General features: G+C 37.7%; 1 protein-coding gene and 2 long non-coding RNA genes across 3 annotated transcripts; 1 reads left to right on the top strand and 2 right to left on the bottom strand.

Annotated features, from left to right (window-relative positions):
• Positions 1-520: 520 nt before the first annotated feature.
• LOC114570239 (uncharacterized) lies at positions 521-5,410 on the top strand. The gene is made up of 6 exons (XM_028600484.1): positions 521-607; positions 1,027-1,699; positions 1,856-1,901; positions 2,681-2,772; positions 4,855-4,965; positions 5,284-5,410. The coding sequence occupies exons 2-6, from the start codon at positions 1,398-1,400 to the stop codon at positions 5,408-5,410; spliced, it is 678 nt and encodes a 225-aa protein (XP_028456285.1). The 5' UTR covers positions 521-607; positions 1,027-1,397.
• A 5,268-nt stretch (positions 5,411-10,678) lies between these two features.
• On the bottom strand, positions 10,679-11,335 carry LOC114570027 (uncharacterized). Its single transcript, XR_003694451.1, has 3 exons — positions 11,165-11,335; positions 10,896-10,982; positions 10,679-10,698 (listed from the first exon to the last, which is right to left on the bottom strand). It is a non-coding gene; the product is annotated as an uncharacterized LOC114570027 (long non-coding RNA).
• Positions 11,336-11,338: 3 nt separating this feature from the next.
• LOC114570028 (uncharacterized) lies at positions 11,339-12,305 on the bottom strand. The gene is made up of 3 exons (XR_003694452.1): positions 12,242-12,305; positions 11,613-11,713; positions 11,339-11,367 (listed from the first exon to the last, which is right to left on the bottom strand). It is a non-coding gene; the product is annotated as an uncharacterized LOC114570028 (long non-coding RNA).
• Between the last annotated feature and the right edge of the window lie 213 nt (positions 12,306-12,518).

The following is a 12,518-nucleotide window of genomic DNA, read 5'->3' as shown; positions in this document are numbered from 1 at the left end:
CTCAATAAAGATAAATGCACACACTACATTCACACATGCACACACAGGATTCATACATGCACACACAGGATACACAAATGCGCACAAAATTCACAAATACACACAAAAAATTTAAAAAGCACAGAAGATTCACAAATGCACAGAAAATTCACAAATGCACAGAAAATTCATAAATGCACAAAAATTCATAAATGCACACACAATTCAGAAATGCAAACAAAATTTACAAATGCACACAAGATTCACAAATGCACAGGACAAGATTCACAAATGTATTTCTGATGCACACACAAATAAATCTTGATTTACAAACTGCTTGCGGTCTGTTAACTTCCCTGCATTTGTGTGTGAATTTTGAGACTCCCCTGACGTGGCTCGACTCACACACAAATGCCTTTTTTTAAACAGATCTGCAACCAATCAGATTGCTGCCTTATTTTAGCCAATCACAAGAACGCACCCCACGTGGGGGATTGTTTACTCATAAGCCAATCATGAACGCGTTCGCACAGCGCTACGTGCCTGTGGTGCGGGCTAGTGCGGTCACGGTGGAGTTCAGTCAGTTGGTTGAGCCCTCAATATGGCTTCTGGCAACGACAGGGGAGCGGTAAGTATAACTTAACGTGTTTAGTTAGTTATCTCCTTGTTATGAGATGTTGTTTAATTGTTAATGTTAACCGGTTTAATTGTGCAACTATCATCCTAAGCTAGCGAGCTGAGCTAGCGAGCTACGCTAGCGCGTCTGCATGCTAATAGGGTCAGGCTAGTATCTTTCCATAAAGGTGAAATTTTTATGAATTAAGTGACTGTTTGACAGGGTCTGTCGCTCCAAGCCGAGGTAGCAGCTCGGGCTTTTGTGCAATTATTGGCCCGGGAGCTGCGTTGTATGTTAAACCGGCATAAGAGGAAGCTGAAGTTGGCCTCCAATTCACAGCTTGTGATTCTGTATTTAAGGGGAAAGCTAAGAAAACATTTACAGACAGCAAGTAAATAAAATTTAAATATCGATTTCTCTCTATCCTTTAGGAATCACTGAAGCGTGAAATCCTTCAGAGATTGCATGACCGACTGCTACACATCTTGGAGAGGCAGCCTCTCGACATGGAAGGGTTACATTTTGTTTGCCATCAGAATTTAGTTTTACTAAGTGCTCTGGATGACGCAGTGAATGTAGGAGAAGAATTACTGTCTGCACTTACAAATTTAAGTACTGTTATCCAACAGGAGATGGAGAATGAGCAGACATTTATAACACTAGATTTGCAGAAGGGCTTTCGTGGGCGTCCACGATTGACGACGTCAGTAGAGACCCTCACACACATCTTCTAGAACTTGGGCTGCCATCAAAATGCATCGCTAGACTCCTTGGTGTGTCGAGAGCTACACTTTTTAGGCGGATGGCTGAAAATAATCTATCTATATCTGCCTCATACAGTGGCTGCAGTGACGATGAATTGGACTCATTGATCACAGGAATTAAGAGCACAATGCCAGATGCTGGGTGCAGAGTAGTCAAAGGTGCTCTACTTGCACAGGGACACAGAGTGCAATGGGACAGAGTGTATGCATCCATGCATCGCGTGGACAGTGTAGGTGTACTTTCCAGGATGACTCGTCTGAGATGTGTGGTGAGGAGGACGTACACAGTTCCTTACCCAAAGTACATGGTGCACATTGACACCAATCACAAGCTCATCAGGTATGTCTGTACACTATCTGTATCTGTTTAGTTCGTTTTTGTTTCTAGTTGTGTATCTGGCATTGTGTATATTGTATCACATCAACCAGAGTAATAGATCAAAGAGTTATGTAGTGTGTTTTGGACTTACTACTTGTCTGATTTATTTTAATCTAGGTACAACTTTGTTATCTTTGGGGGAATAGATGGCTATTCAAGAAAGGTAAGAATTCCTTTCAAGGACAAAGAACTGCAAAATGTTACTGACTGACCCCATTTTAAGCATGGAAGATTTTTTTATTCTCATACGTTTTTAGTTTATTTTCTGTACAAACAGGTGGTGTTCCTTAGAAACAAATATATTTGACTTCTATGGTTTTCTGTCATCCAGCAGTGTAGCCTACCCCTAGGGTCATTCCATACCAACTCAGGAACCTCCTAATTCATAATTTGAAAAATTCATAATTTGAAAAAGTCAGAGTTAGCCGGTCTTTGCAAATACGTGTAGCAAATGTCCTTATGGTTTCTTGGATGTTCATGACAAATGTAAAAAATAAACAACTGGTTAGCCTTGGCATACACAGCATATTCCTAAGTCCTGTAGATTTTAATAGCCTTTTCACTTGAATGGTTTCAGGAAAGTCAATTACATGAACTTGACTTTGCAAAGTCGTATTGAACCTATTACGTATTTTTCTGTTAACTTTGAGGGTGTACTTTTAACCTTTAACAATTTTCCTGTCAAGTTTACATCTGTCCCATTCAGCAGTTTTATCAGTGCTGAACTCTTTATTATGAACTGAACTAAAATTAACTGTTTTGATGATTTCTCATGTCATGAGATCCCATTATAAATTGAATGAGTCAATAGTTCTTACTGTTCCACCTGTCATTTAAGCATTGTTTTACCCCTTCAGAACTTTGTCAGCTGACTTATTTTACAGGGGAAAATAAATTCTTGACAGTATTGATGTATTATTCTATTTGTTATTGTATATGTAGATGATGTACCTCAAGGTAGCAGACAACAACCGATCTGATACACACCTGGCATTCTTCAATGAAGCTGTGAATGAGCATGGGTTTCCTCTGAGGTAGTGATGTTATTTAATTGTAATTATTATTGTTATTGCGTAAATTTGAGGCTACCCTCGAACGGCTCCATCAGATGAAAAAAAAAAAAAAACACTCAAACTTATTATTGCAGATATAGTAGTGCTTTGCAGTTGGTTCAAAGTAGCATAGTCTGAACACATGCTTGGACCTACAAGTGGACATAATCAGCATTGCTAAATTGCATCTGAAACTTGTATAAACTCATTAACTAAAGATGACATTACAAAATTCTCAATGGTCTTACTCTTTCACATGACATGGGCTACTTTTTAAATTGTTGTCTCTAACATGAATCAACTACAGTATGTTGTAACCTCACACATAGGCCTCCATGACAGTATTTTTCTTTCTTAAATAAGTTATCAGAAAAGCTACAACAATTGTCAATTGTTCCATAATCTAACTTGTACAATGGATATAGAAAAAGTTAAAAATCGAAAACAAATCAGCTGACCTTCAAAGTTGAGTGTTTTTAACTATTTTGAAATGTTTGCTACATTGGACAATTTAAGGAAAGCTACACTAAATAATAAACATAATTCAGAACATTCATTCAAAATTCTCCCTTTTAAAACTACTGGTTTAAGAAATAAAAATGTTCATTTGTGTTTGTTAATATAAAGAGTAACAAACCAAAGCCCTTTAGTGAAAACTCAGAGTAAGTTAAGCCAGAGATGAGGGAAACTCTGGGTTTTCAGTTTCAGAGACCGAGATCACATAAACCTTAGGGGTTTCTCTCCTCCTGCAGAGCCTGAAGCAGTTGTCCGATATTTCCTTTTTTTGTCTATTTCTTTTTTTTTTTTTTTTTTTTTAAAAAAGCTGCCCTAATTCTTTATAACACTGACTCTGTGGACATTAAGGCAGCTGTCAGGTCAACAGTTGCACTGAGACGCTTACTGTGAGCTACATTACTGCAGCAGCCTAATCACTGTTAAACTAATCTCTATAAAACTAATCAATGAACAGTAATCTTTCATATTGTAGATGCACTGATTCGAACATTCTTATCATAGTTATCATGTTGGATATGATACATGTGACATTTCTGAGTGAGGCTGGCAGTGGTGCAGCAGAAACAAATAAAAGTAATTTAAAAGTGAGATTTTCATTCTTAGCTGCATGGCCTGAATGTGTTGACAGCATTTCATAAAATACAAAATTTTATCAATTTAAAATAGAACTTTACAGTCAGTTTGAACCTAGACACCTCTTCCACTGCAAAAAAAAAAAATCATTAATAGGCTAACCTTCTGGGGCGGACTGTTACTTTACAATCTGTCTATGAGTAGGCTAAACTATGTCTAATGTGTTTGATTAGTATTTTTATGTTCAATTATTGCCACCTGCATTTTGTCCCTTCATATTACAAATTAATAAACAGGCCTTTAGCCTTTTTAAAATAAATGTAATGGGCTCTAGGAAAATTCCAGCTCTTTATCATTCATTAAGGAAAGTCCAGTCTTGTAAATGATGAATGAGCAACGCTGTATTAAAAACTACTAATGTTAACGTATTGATCCTCCACTCCTGCATTTTAACGTGAATAGCCTATCATGGTCCGCGTTGGCACACATTCATTTTTTTCCCACTCCACCCGATTTAAAATGGAGGCTCTGCCTTTCTTTATTTACCCATTGCCATGGTGAATCGTAGTATCGGGGCTCCAGTGATGATGTTTTTTTTTGTTATCCCCACACACGCGTTTTCATCAGGTTCAACATACTAAGAGTTGACTGAACTAATTCTGATCAGCTGTTCTGGAACTTGGAGTTTCACATATCACTCAGTTTTTTAAGCCTGCTTTCTGAAACGGGGCCCAGTAATCTTGCTTATTTACCAGTTTAAGAAAGAAACAATTGAAGTTACTTATATTTCTCATTATACTTTGTGAGCACCTACAGATCAATTATACTACATACAGTACATAGACCTGTCAGACCATATTGTATTACTAAATTATGCAAAAATGCAGGGAAATTTAAAGGATTCACGTATTATTTGTTGGCACTTCTGCATAATTGTGTCCTTGATGAGATCTAAAATTCATGTTTTATTTTCAGAGTGAGAGGAGATCACGGAGGAGAAAATGTGGGGATAGCGGAATTAATGTTCTCAGTTCGTGGAACTGACATTAACAGCTTCATTGCGGGGAAAAGCGTACACAATCAGCGGTGAGTTAAACTTAATTTTGGAAGCCTAAAGGTATTATTTATTAAGATGCCTACCATAAGCAATTGTAAGAACAGACAATCTCCTCACCAAAAAAATCTACTGGCCATGATCGCAAATATAAAAAATAAAAAACTTTTAGAATTTAATTTATAGTATTAACTCCCATGTCAGTTGATTTCTATTAAAATGTATACAATAATCAATTTGAAACATGGCCATTTATTCAGTGGCTGGGGAAAAGTTAAGTTATTCAAAGGATCTTAAAGGACACATTATGAAAAATGTATTTTCCCCTTTTTTTTTTTTCTTTAATACAGGATTGAGCGCCTCTGGCGTGATTTGTTCATGAGTGTTACAGGAGTGTATTACAATATCCTGCACTCTCTTGAGGACGAACACCTTCTTGACATCAGCAATGTCCTACACATATTCTGCTGCCACTAAGTTTTCCTACCGCGCATTCAGGCAAGCCTAGATGTCTTCAGTGATGCGTGGGACAACCATCCCATCAGGACTGAGCAGAACCTGACACCAAATCAGTTGTGGCAGGTGGGCCAGGCCCTTAACCCCGTTGCAGATCCTGATTCTGAGGTAAATAATGCTTAGTAATGTTGAGCCTAAATCAAAAAGACAAATGCCAAAAATGCAAGCAAGAATAGGATTGTTTGTGTGCACCTCTAGTGAAGTGACAAGAATCTGAGCATAGCCAGAGCCCTGTTTCAGAAAGCAAGCTTAACAAACTGAGCTTATCCCTGAGCTCTGAGTTCATGTTGTGTTTAATGAAATTATGTAAAACCGACGATCAGCAGATAATGGAAAAACTCACGCCTATCCAACATAACTACCATATAGATGTTCCAATCAGTGCAACTACCATAAAGAAAGATTCGTTCATTGGTTTTATACAGATTAGTTTAGTGATTAGGCTACTACAGTAGGCCTAATTTTGCTGTTTCAGTGCAACTGTTGCCAACCTGACAGCTGCCTTAATGTCCACATAGTCAGTGTTATAAAGGACAGTGTAGCCTAACGATTTTATTCTGTGCTGAAGAGAAATCCACGTTGTCCGGAGATTCTCTGTTATCGATGACATGTTACCGCTTTATTAATCATGAAGCGGTCATGCTCAAGATCATGTTTGGGTAAAAAAAAAAACTAACCGGGATTTCAATGTTTCTAAAGACGTATATGCGTTCAGATATGTGCTTTGATAGCGACATTATGAATGAGGAAAACTGCGTTTGTTCACAGCGTAAGTTGCGAGGGTTACTGATCTAGAGTTTATCTGATCTTGCTCTCTGAAACTGAAAACCCAGTTTCCCCTCATCTCAGGCTGAACACTGTTTTCACTAAACTCGCTTTCTGAAACAGGGCTCAGGTTTTTTTTTTGGTCTTGAATATGTAATTACCTTCACATTTTAACAGTGATTCATTTTTCTATATGGTCTGAAATGATTACCTGTTTTTGTTATATGTAGTGATATGGGCACAAGTGTAAATTTGTTCAATAACATTTAATATGCCTAATTTTTATACACACGTCTTTGTCAGGGAATACCCATCCCAGAGATTCAATGGGAGGAGAGTGGCTACACAAATGAGCCTCATTCCGGGGTCAATATCCCTGAACTGGACAGTCCTCTTTTGGATCTGGAAATGATGGCACTGCGAGACAACATGGATCCATTGGAGCAATCTGACTGTTTCGGGGCAGATATATACCTCAACACTGTCCAATACGTTGCAAACTTAATTGAGGCAAGATAAGAGCTAGGGCTGCCACCTCTTAGTCGATTAGTCATTTTTTATGCTTATTCATGCTTTTTTTCATTACTTATTTCCAAGAAACTTCTGAGCACATTTATGGTAAACAAAAGATTTAAAGTGGTGCTTTTGCAGGATTAATTGTGGAGAAACTCAGTTTTACAGATGTTTAATTAACTACATTTATATTGTGCTTTTCTAGTCTTAACCACCTCTCAAAGCTCACAGCTCTGTCAATTAAATCAACTAATCGATTAGTCGACAAAATCGTATAAGTGTTAGTCGTCTAAGAATTTCTTTAGTCGAGGACAGCCCTAATAAGAGCATGTGGCTCTCTTGGCACTTTCCAGTGGCTTCCTGTGACTTGGACCAATAATTTTACAAACTACTTTGGAACATTTCAAATATTTTGATTGTGCCTTATGCTAGGAGCCTCCATACTAATTGACACTACAAATGAATACAGTAAGTTAGTATGAATTTATAAATAAGTTTGTGTCTTGGCATTTTATTTTGAAAAGGAAAACAAATCCACCCCTAGCTTCCTCTCTACAGTGGCCATTGGATGTTTTGGAAAAGCAAGCCTCGTCCTTAGCTAGGCTGACTGAAAGCTGAGTCACATTTGGTACTGCATCCTGGGAAAGAACGCGGGTACAGAGACTGTCCTCCATAGACGGTGTGGACCATCGCAGAGGATTTCAGGACTTAACAGCTGCAGCTCAGTCAGCAGAAAATTCCATAGGAAAAGCCTTTTCAGACAAATGATTATTGGAATTAGAGTTAGTAGATACCTTTAAGCAAAAACATTAAAACCAACCTGCCATATTATTTCGGTCCCCCTTGTGCTGCCAAAACAGCCCAAACACAATTGGAGCATGGGTTCAGGACCGTTGAGGTGGTACTGGAATGTTGGCACCAGGTTCTTCTTTCTGGGTTTTTTTTCCCCAACATTCATGGAGCGTTGATTTAATAGTATGAAATGTACTTTTTTTTACTTGCACTTTGCATGCTATGTGAATAAGACATGTTAATAAAGAACTGATTTACTGTTTTAAAAATTCCTGTATTTAACATTTGTCCCTGTAACGGTGGTGAAAACATTTTTGGAATTTGTCCAATATTGATTGAGAAGGCAATTTAAATGGCTACATGAACCAGGGCATAAAGAATAAGACCATACAAATGCTTGTTTAACACCTTTAATGTTGTTCAAGGGAACATAAAATTCTTGTGTAAATTTATCAAATGTAGCAGTACAGTTGTATTTACAACACATCACTGTAAAGGGATAACAAATTTAGACAAATTTGCTTTACAAAACCAACAGTGTTAGGTGTACACACGGTCATTTAGAACATTACTGTAAAAGGGCAACAGTAATATTGGAGAAACTGGTATCTACCTCAACATCTGAATGTATTAAACATGTACTAGCTGTATAAACTGTTCAATAATTACAACTAAATGTATATGGAAGTCTGAGCTTAATGAACTAGAGAGGCCAAAAAGCTGCCACAGCTCTCAAAGAGATGATCTTTATATGATCCAAGCTCATTGCACTGCAGAGGACATCACAAAAGAACACTAGCACCTAGATTAAGAACATGAAAATCACTAAAAAGAACTTTAGAAAAAAAAAACACAGGCTAAAGCCAATCACCAAACCAACTCAAAAGTATTTGACAGGTGAAGGTGGTGCCTGAGAAGTAGAATAGTCAAACTTTATAACGTTAATGGTGCATAAATTAGCAGGAATTGCCCTTTTAAGTGACTCCATTTCAAAAGAGTGACTGAGTGCAAGAAGTTGATGACATTTATACCTACACAAGTCCAAAGCCAGAACTTATGGAACTGAGGGCCATCATCAAGTCCTGGTGAAAAATCTTGTAGGTCTGGTAGTGGCTGGGGAGCTTCAACTTGAAGAAGCAGGTGAGAGCCACTGGATAAGTTGAGGTTAGAACCTCAACATTGAGTTTTGTTGTTGGCAGTTCCCACCCCACCCAAAACTTCATCAGGTGACGCAGCACATCTGGTGGCGCTATGGAAGAGAAAATTGTACACTTCCAAATATCAGTGCTGAACTTACTTTACAAAAGTAAAATCCTTGTAGTCTCTTCCTCTCCTAGTTTAGAACATCATAAGGATTACTTTAAATGCTGCTGTAAATACTGTGGAATGTAAACAAAGTATGACGTTTAATTTACCAATTTTATGTGCATTTGTTTCTTTTCATCTCAGTGTGAGCTGGGCTTTACTGTTTCTGTCAAACATTCACATCTTCTATCCCTGTGCTGTTGTAAAGCACACAGCAGACAAAGGAGGAGGGACAGAAACATGACCATTTGACAATAAAACAGTAAACTAGCTCACACGGAGATAAAATGAAACACAAATGTACATAAAACGTGGTAAATATGAAGAACCACTTTATTATTGTAGCAACTGGGATTGTTATGAGGAAACAATTGTGTGAATTAAGAGGAGAATGAAAAATAAGGAAATAAAGACCATTTCCTCTATGAATTTTCTCAAAAAATCCAGTGACAAGACTGATTTTCTCCAATGGAACAGTGTCGTCCTCATCCTCGTCGCTGTCAAAGTTAGGTTGTGGCCAGGTAATGTTCTGGATCACGGTCTACAAGGGATCAAATATAAACCTATCATGTCAGGATTGAAACTTTTAATAAATTTTGCAAAGTGATCTCAAAATTGTAGTGATCGTTTTATGAATGAACAATCTATTTCTGTCACATAAGTAACACAACTTTAACATATGACTAAAATAAACCTTTCATTTTAGATGTCTGAGCTACAGAGCGCTGGAGGGGAGTAAAAAGTGTTTTGCAGTGAAAAAGTAGCTGCCTGCTCTCAATGGCTGGATGTGGATGTCGAGGTTGGCCAACTTCTCCAGATATTTCTCATGCTAGATATCTGGCTGGTGTTGGCGATGTGTCGGGGTGCCATTTTGATGAGTCGTTGAGTAGTTCACACATAGCTGCCAAACGCCGATCGATCACTGACGATCGACGAGCTGCAAATTGGGCTAAAAATTGTGTTGTGTGAACTAGGCTTTACCTGTGGGTTAAGCTCCTCACTTGACTCCCTTGGGAAAATGAAGGGGTGACATCTGGCCTATCAGAAAGAAGTGGCCATATTCCTGTTTGTTTAAGGCCTTTCCGCATTTGTTTAATTGGCTGTTTAACACGGTGAAGTACCTGCAGACAGAATTGACAGGACAGAAGGTAACATTTACACAGAGGCACTATTTTATAGGAAAGAGACTGTAGGCACAGATGTAACATGAGTTACATGGCCAACCTCCAATATAAATACTAACAAGGTAATTTATAAAATAATTACTGCATGTGAAAGCAGTTCCTGGAACAGCCAGACACGATTGGTGGAGGTTGGAAATGGAAGATCCCAGGACAGGCAAAGATCAGTCACTTTGGTGTTTTCTTCTGCAGTAAGTTCACCATTCTTCAGCTAAAGCAGGTACACATTCACAAAAGGTAAAAGCATTTCATAATTACAGTTGTCACCAGGCAATCCACAAAAAGGCAAAGTGTACAATAAAAAATAACATCTGGAGTAAATAACAGACATGAAAAGCTTTGGAAATCACAAAATGTCTCAGCACAGACACGTGTGTGACATGAACAAAAATGTAGTAATTCATATAAATGCAATGCGTAACCAAGTTACTCACCAAACCAATTGTTTCACGATGGTCAATATCAGGACAGTCCTCCAGTGTCAGAGCTGCTGCTGCAGTGTCAATGCTCTCACCAGTCAATAGGGTCACCACAGGCAAACGGAGTCCAGAGAAGCTGAACCCACCATGCAGGAAAGAATGACCCATCATACGACCTGCCATCTCAAATAGGTTGCTTTCCCGCAGGATAACAGCTGCAGATGGAACCCGATGTTCTTTTTCCCCTCAAAAAAGGTTGTAGAAGCAGCAGAGCCTTAATATAAAAAAAAAAAAAAAAAAAGTCAAGAAACATTGAGAATTAGGTTTAAAAACATGCTTGATCACAGTTAGAACCAAATCTGTCTTTGGAGGTTCATTTAGATTAAGTTAGAACATATCGTTTATTTAAAGTAGAGTTTACATGTCAATACTATTCCCTCATTTGATGACATTACACACACATATACAAACCTAAATTTATTCTGAAGCCAGTTTTCAATTTCTGCATGGCCATTGACAAAACATGTCTGTTGACACCATCACCCACTGCTGCATCTCCTTGGGGAACATATTTGAGGTGAAAAGGACAATCGACCAGATTATGTCAAGTAAACAGAGCATGGCTATTGTGCTAAAAGTTTCTACAACAATAAATACAGGGGGTTAAGGGCCATGGACTCAATTCAATTCAGAGAATAACTACCTAAAATGGAAAAAGAAGTTACATATTTCATTAATACCTCTCAGCCTGCACTTGAATGGAGCTGCCCAGTTCACATTATTCTGCTTATAGAATGAAATGAATGCACTGTCCTGTTCTTCTTCTGCGTCAAACATGTCGAGTGATAGAGAGAGGCGTGGACTTTCAGAGTAACAGTTCAGTAAATCTTCTCTGAACAACTGGCATGCTTTTTGGGGTTGACTTCAGTGGCCCAGGTTGAAGCTGTAATTTACCACAAAAAAAAGTTGTTGATGCAAAGTTGATATTGGTATATCTAATATCAACTTATTGCCAAAACAAGAATAAATTTGTTTCAGCAGTGACATTTTGAAATCCCTGCAGGTTAATGTAATATATCATGGGCAAGTACTTGAAATCAATATTCCTTTTTAAAATCACTTGACAAAAGTTATTTTGACATCATTTTCAACAATGCAACACTAAAGCAGTAATTGTGCATAAATTACCTGCTGACGATTGTTGAACTGACGTTTGTGGAACTGAGGGTCCTGGCAATTCTTCTCCCATTGGGGGACTGGCTGCTACGCTGGGTTGAGCACAGTTCATTCTTAGAACAGATGAAATAAATTATAATAAAAAACATTGCTTGGAAGAATGGGAAACAGCCAAATCATGAGTGGTGATTATTTTAATCATTTACCATCTAGTTGGTCAGTGGTGCCAAATGTTCATATTAAAATGAAGACATGGAGTTAATATAGAAAACTAGGTTAACTAAATGTGATACAGAATTAATATGAATAAAAGAATTTGGTAATTGGGGTGCATCATTTTAATGACCAGTTATGTTTCAATATCACCACAGACATTAGGTAGGGACAAAGGTGTTGTCACTATTAGCAAGCTAACATTCCCTCAGAGGCAGCCAAAACCAGTAGCTCCAGAAACACTTCAACACGTCATGTTTGTTCCCCCCCATTTATGCAGAAAGGTGTTCCTCTGATAATTCTTAACGTGATACTCTAATGAAATGACACTCTTTACACATGTCATTCCTCATACTTAGAACATGTCATTATATTCTGATAATGTCTGACTATCAGTTACCTGAATCTATCAGACATAAACTTCCTACCTGTCACCACATGGGCTTGCATGAGATGGGAGAAAATCAGCTGGGTATGATGCAAGACAGATTGGGCAAAAAAAAAAAAAAAAAAAGTCAATACTTTTCATATATGAAATTATTATAAGAATAGTGTCATGTTTTCTGCATCTTACAACCATGTTATATTCACAAGCGACAGGAAATATGCTATGATCAAAAATCAGATAAAAAAAAAAAAAAAAATCAGTTTGAGATGGGTTATGCCCAATCTATTTATATATCTGCAAGCATTACATTATTCTGT

Source organism: Perca flavescens, chromosome 15 (assembly GCF_004354835.1).
Source record: "Perca flavescens isolate YP-PL-M2 chromosome 15, PFLA_1.0, whole genome shotgun sequence".
NCBI lineage: Eukaryota > Metazoa > Chordata > Actinopteri > Perciformes > Percidae > Perca > Perca flavescens.
Note: the sequence above shows the minus strand (reverse complement) of the source record. Positions and strands in the feature narration are given on the sequence as shown.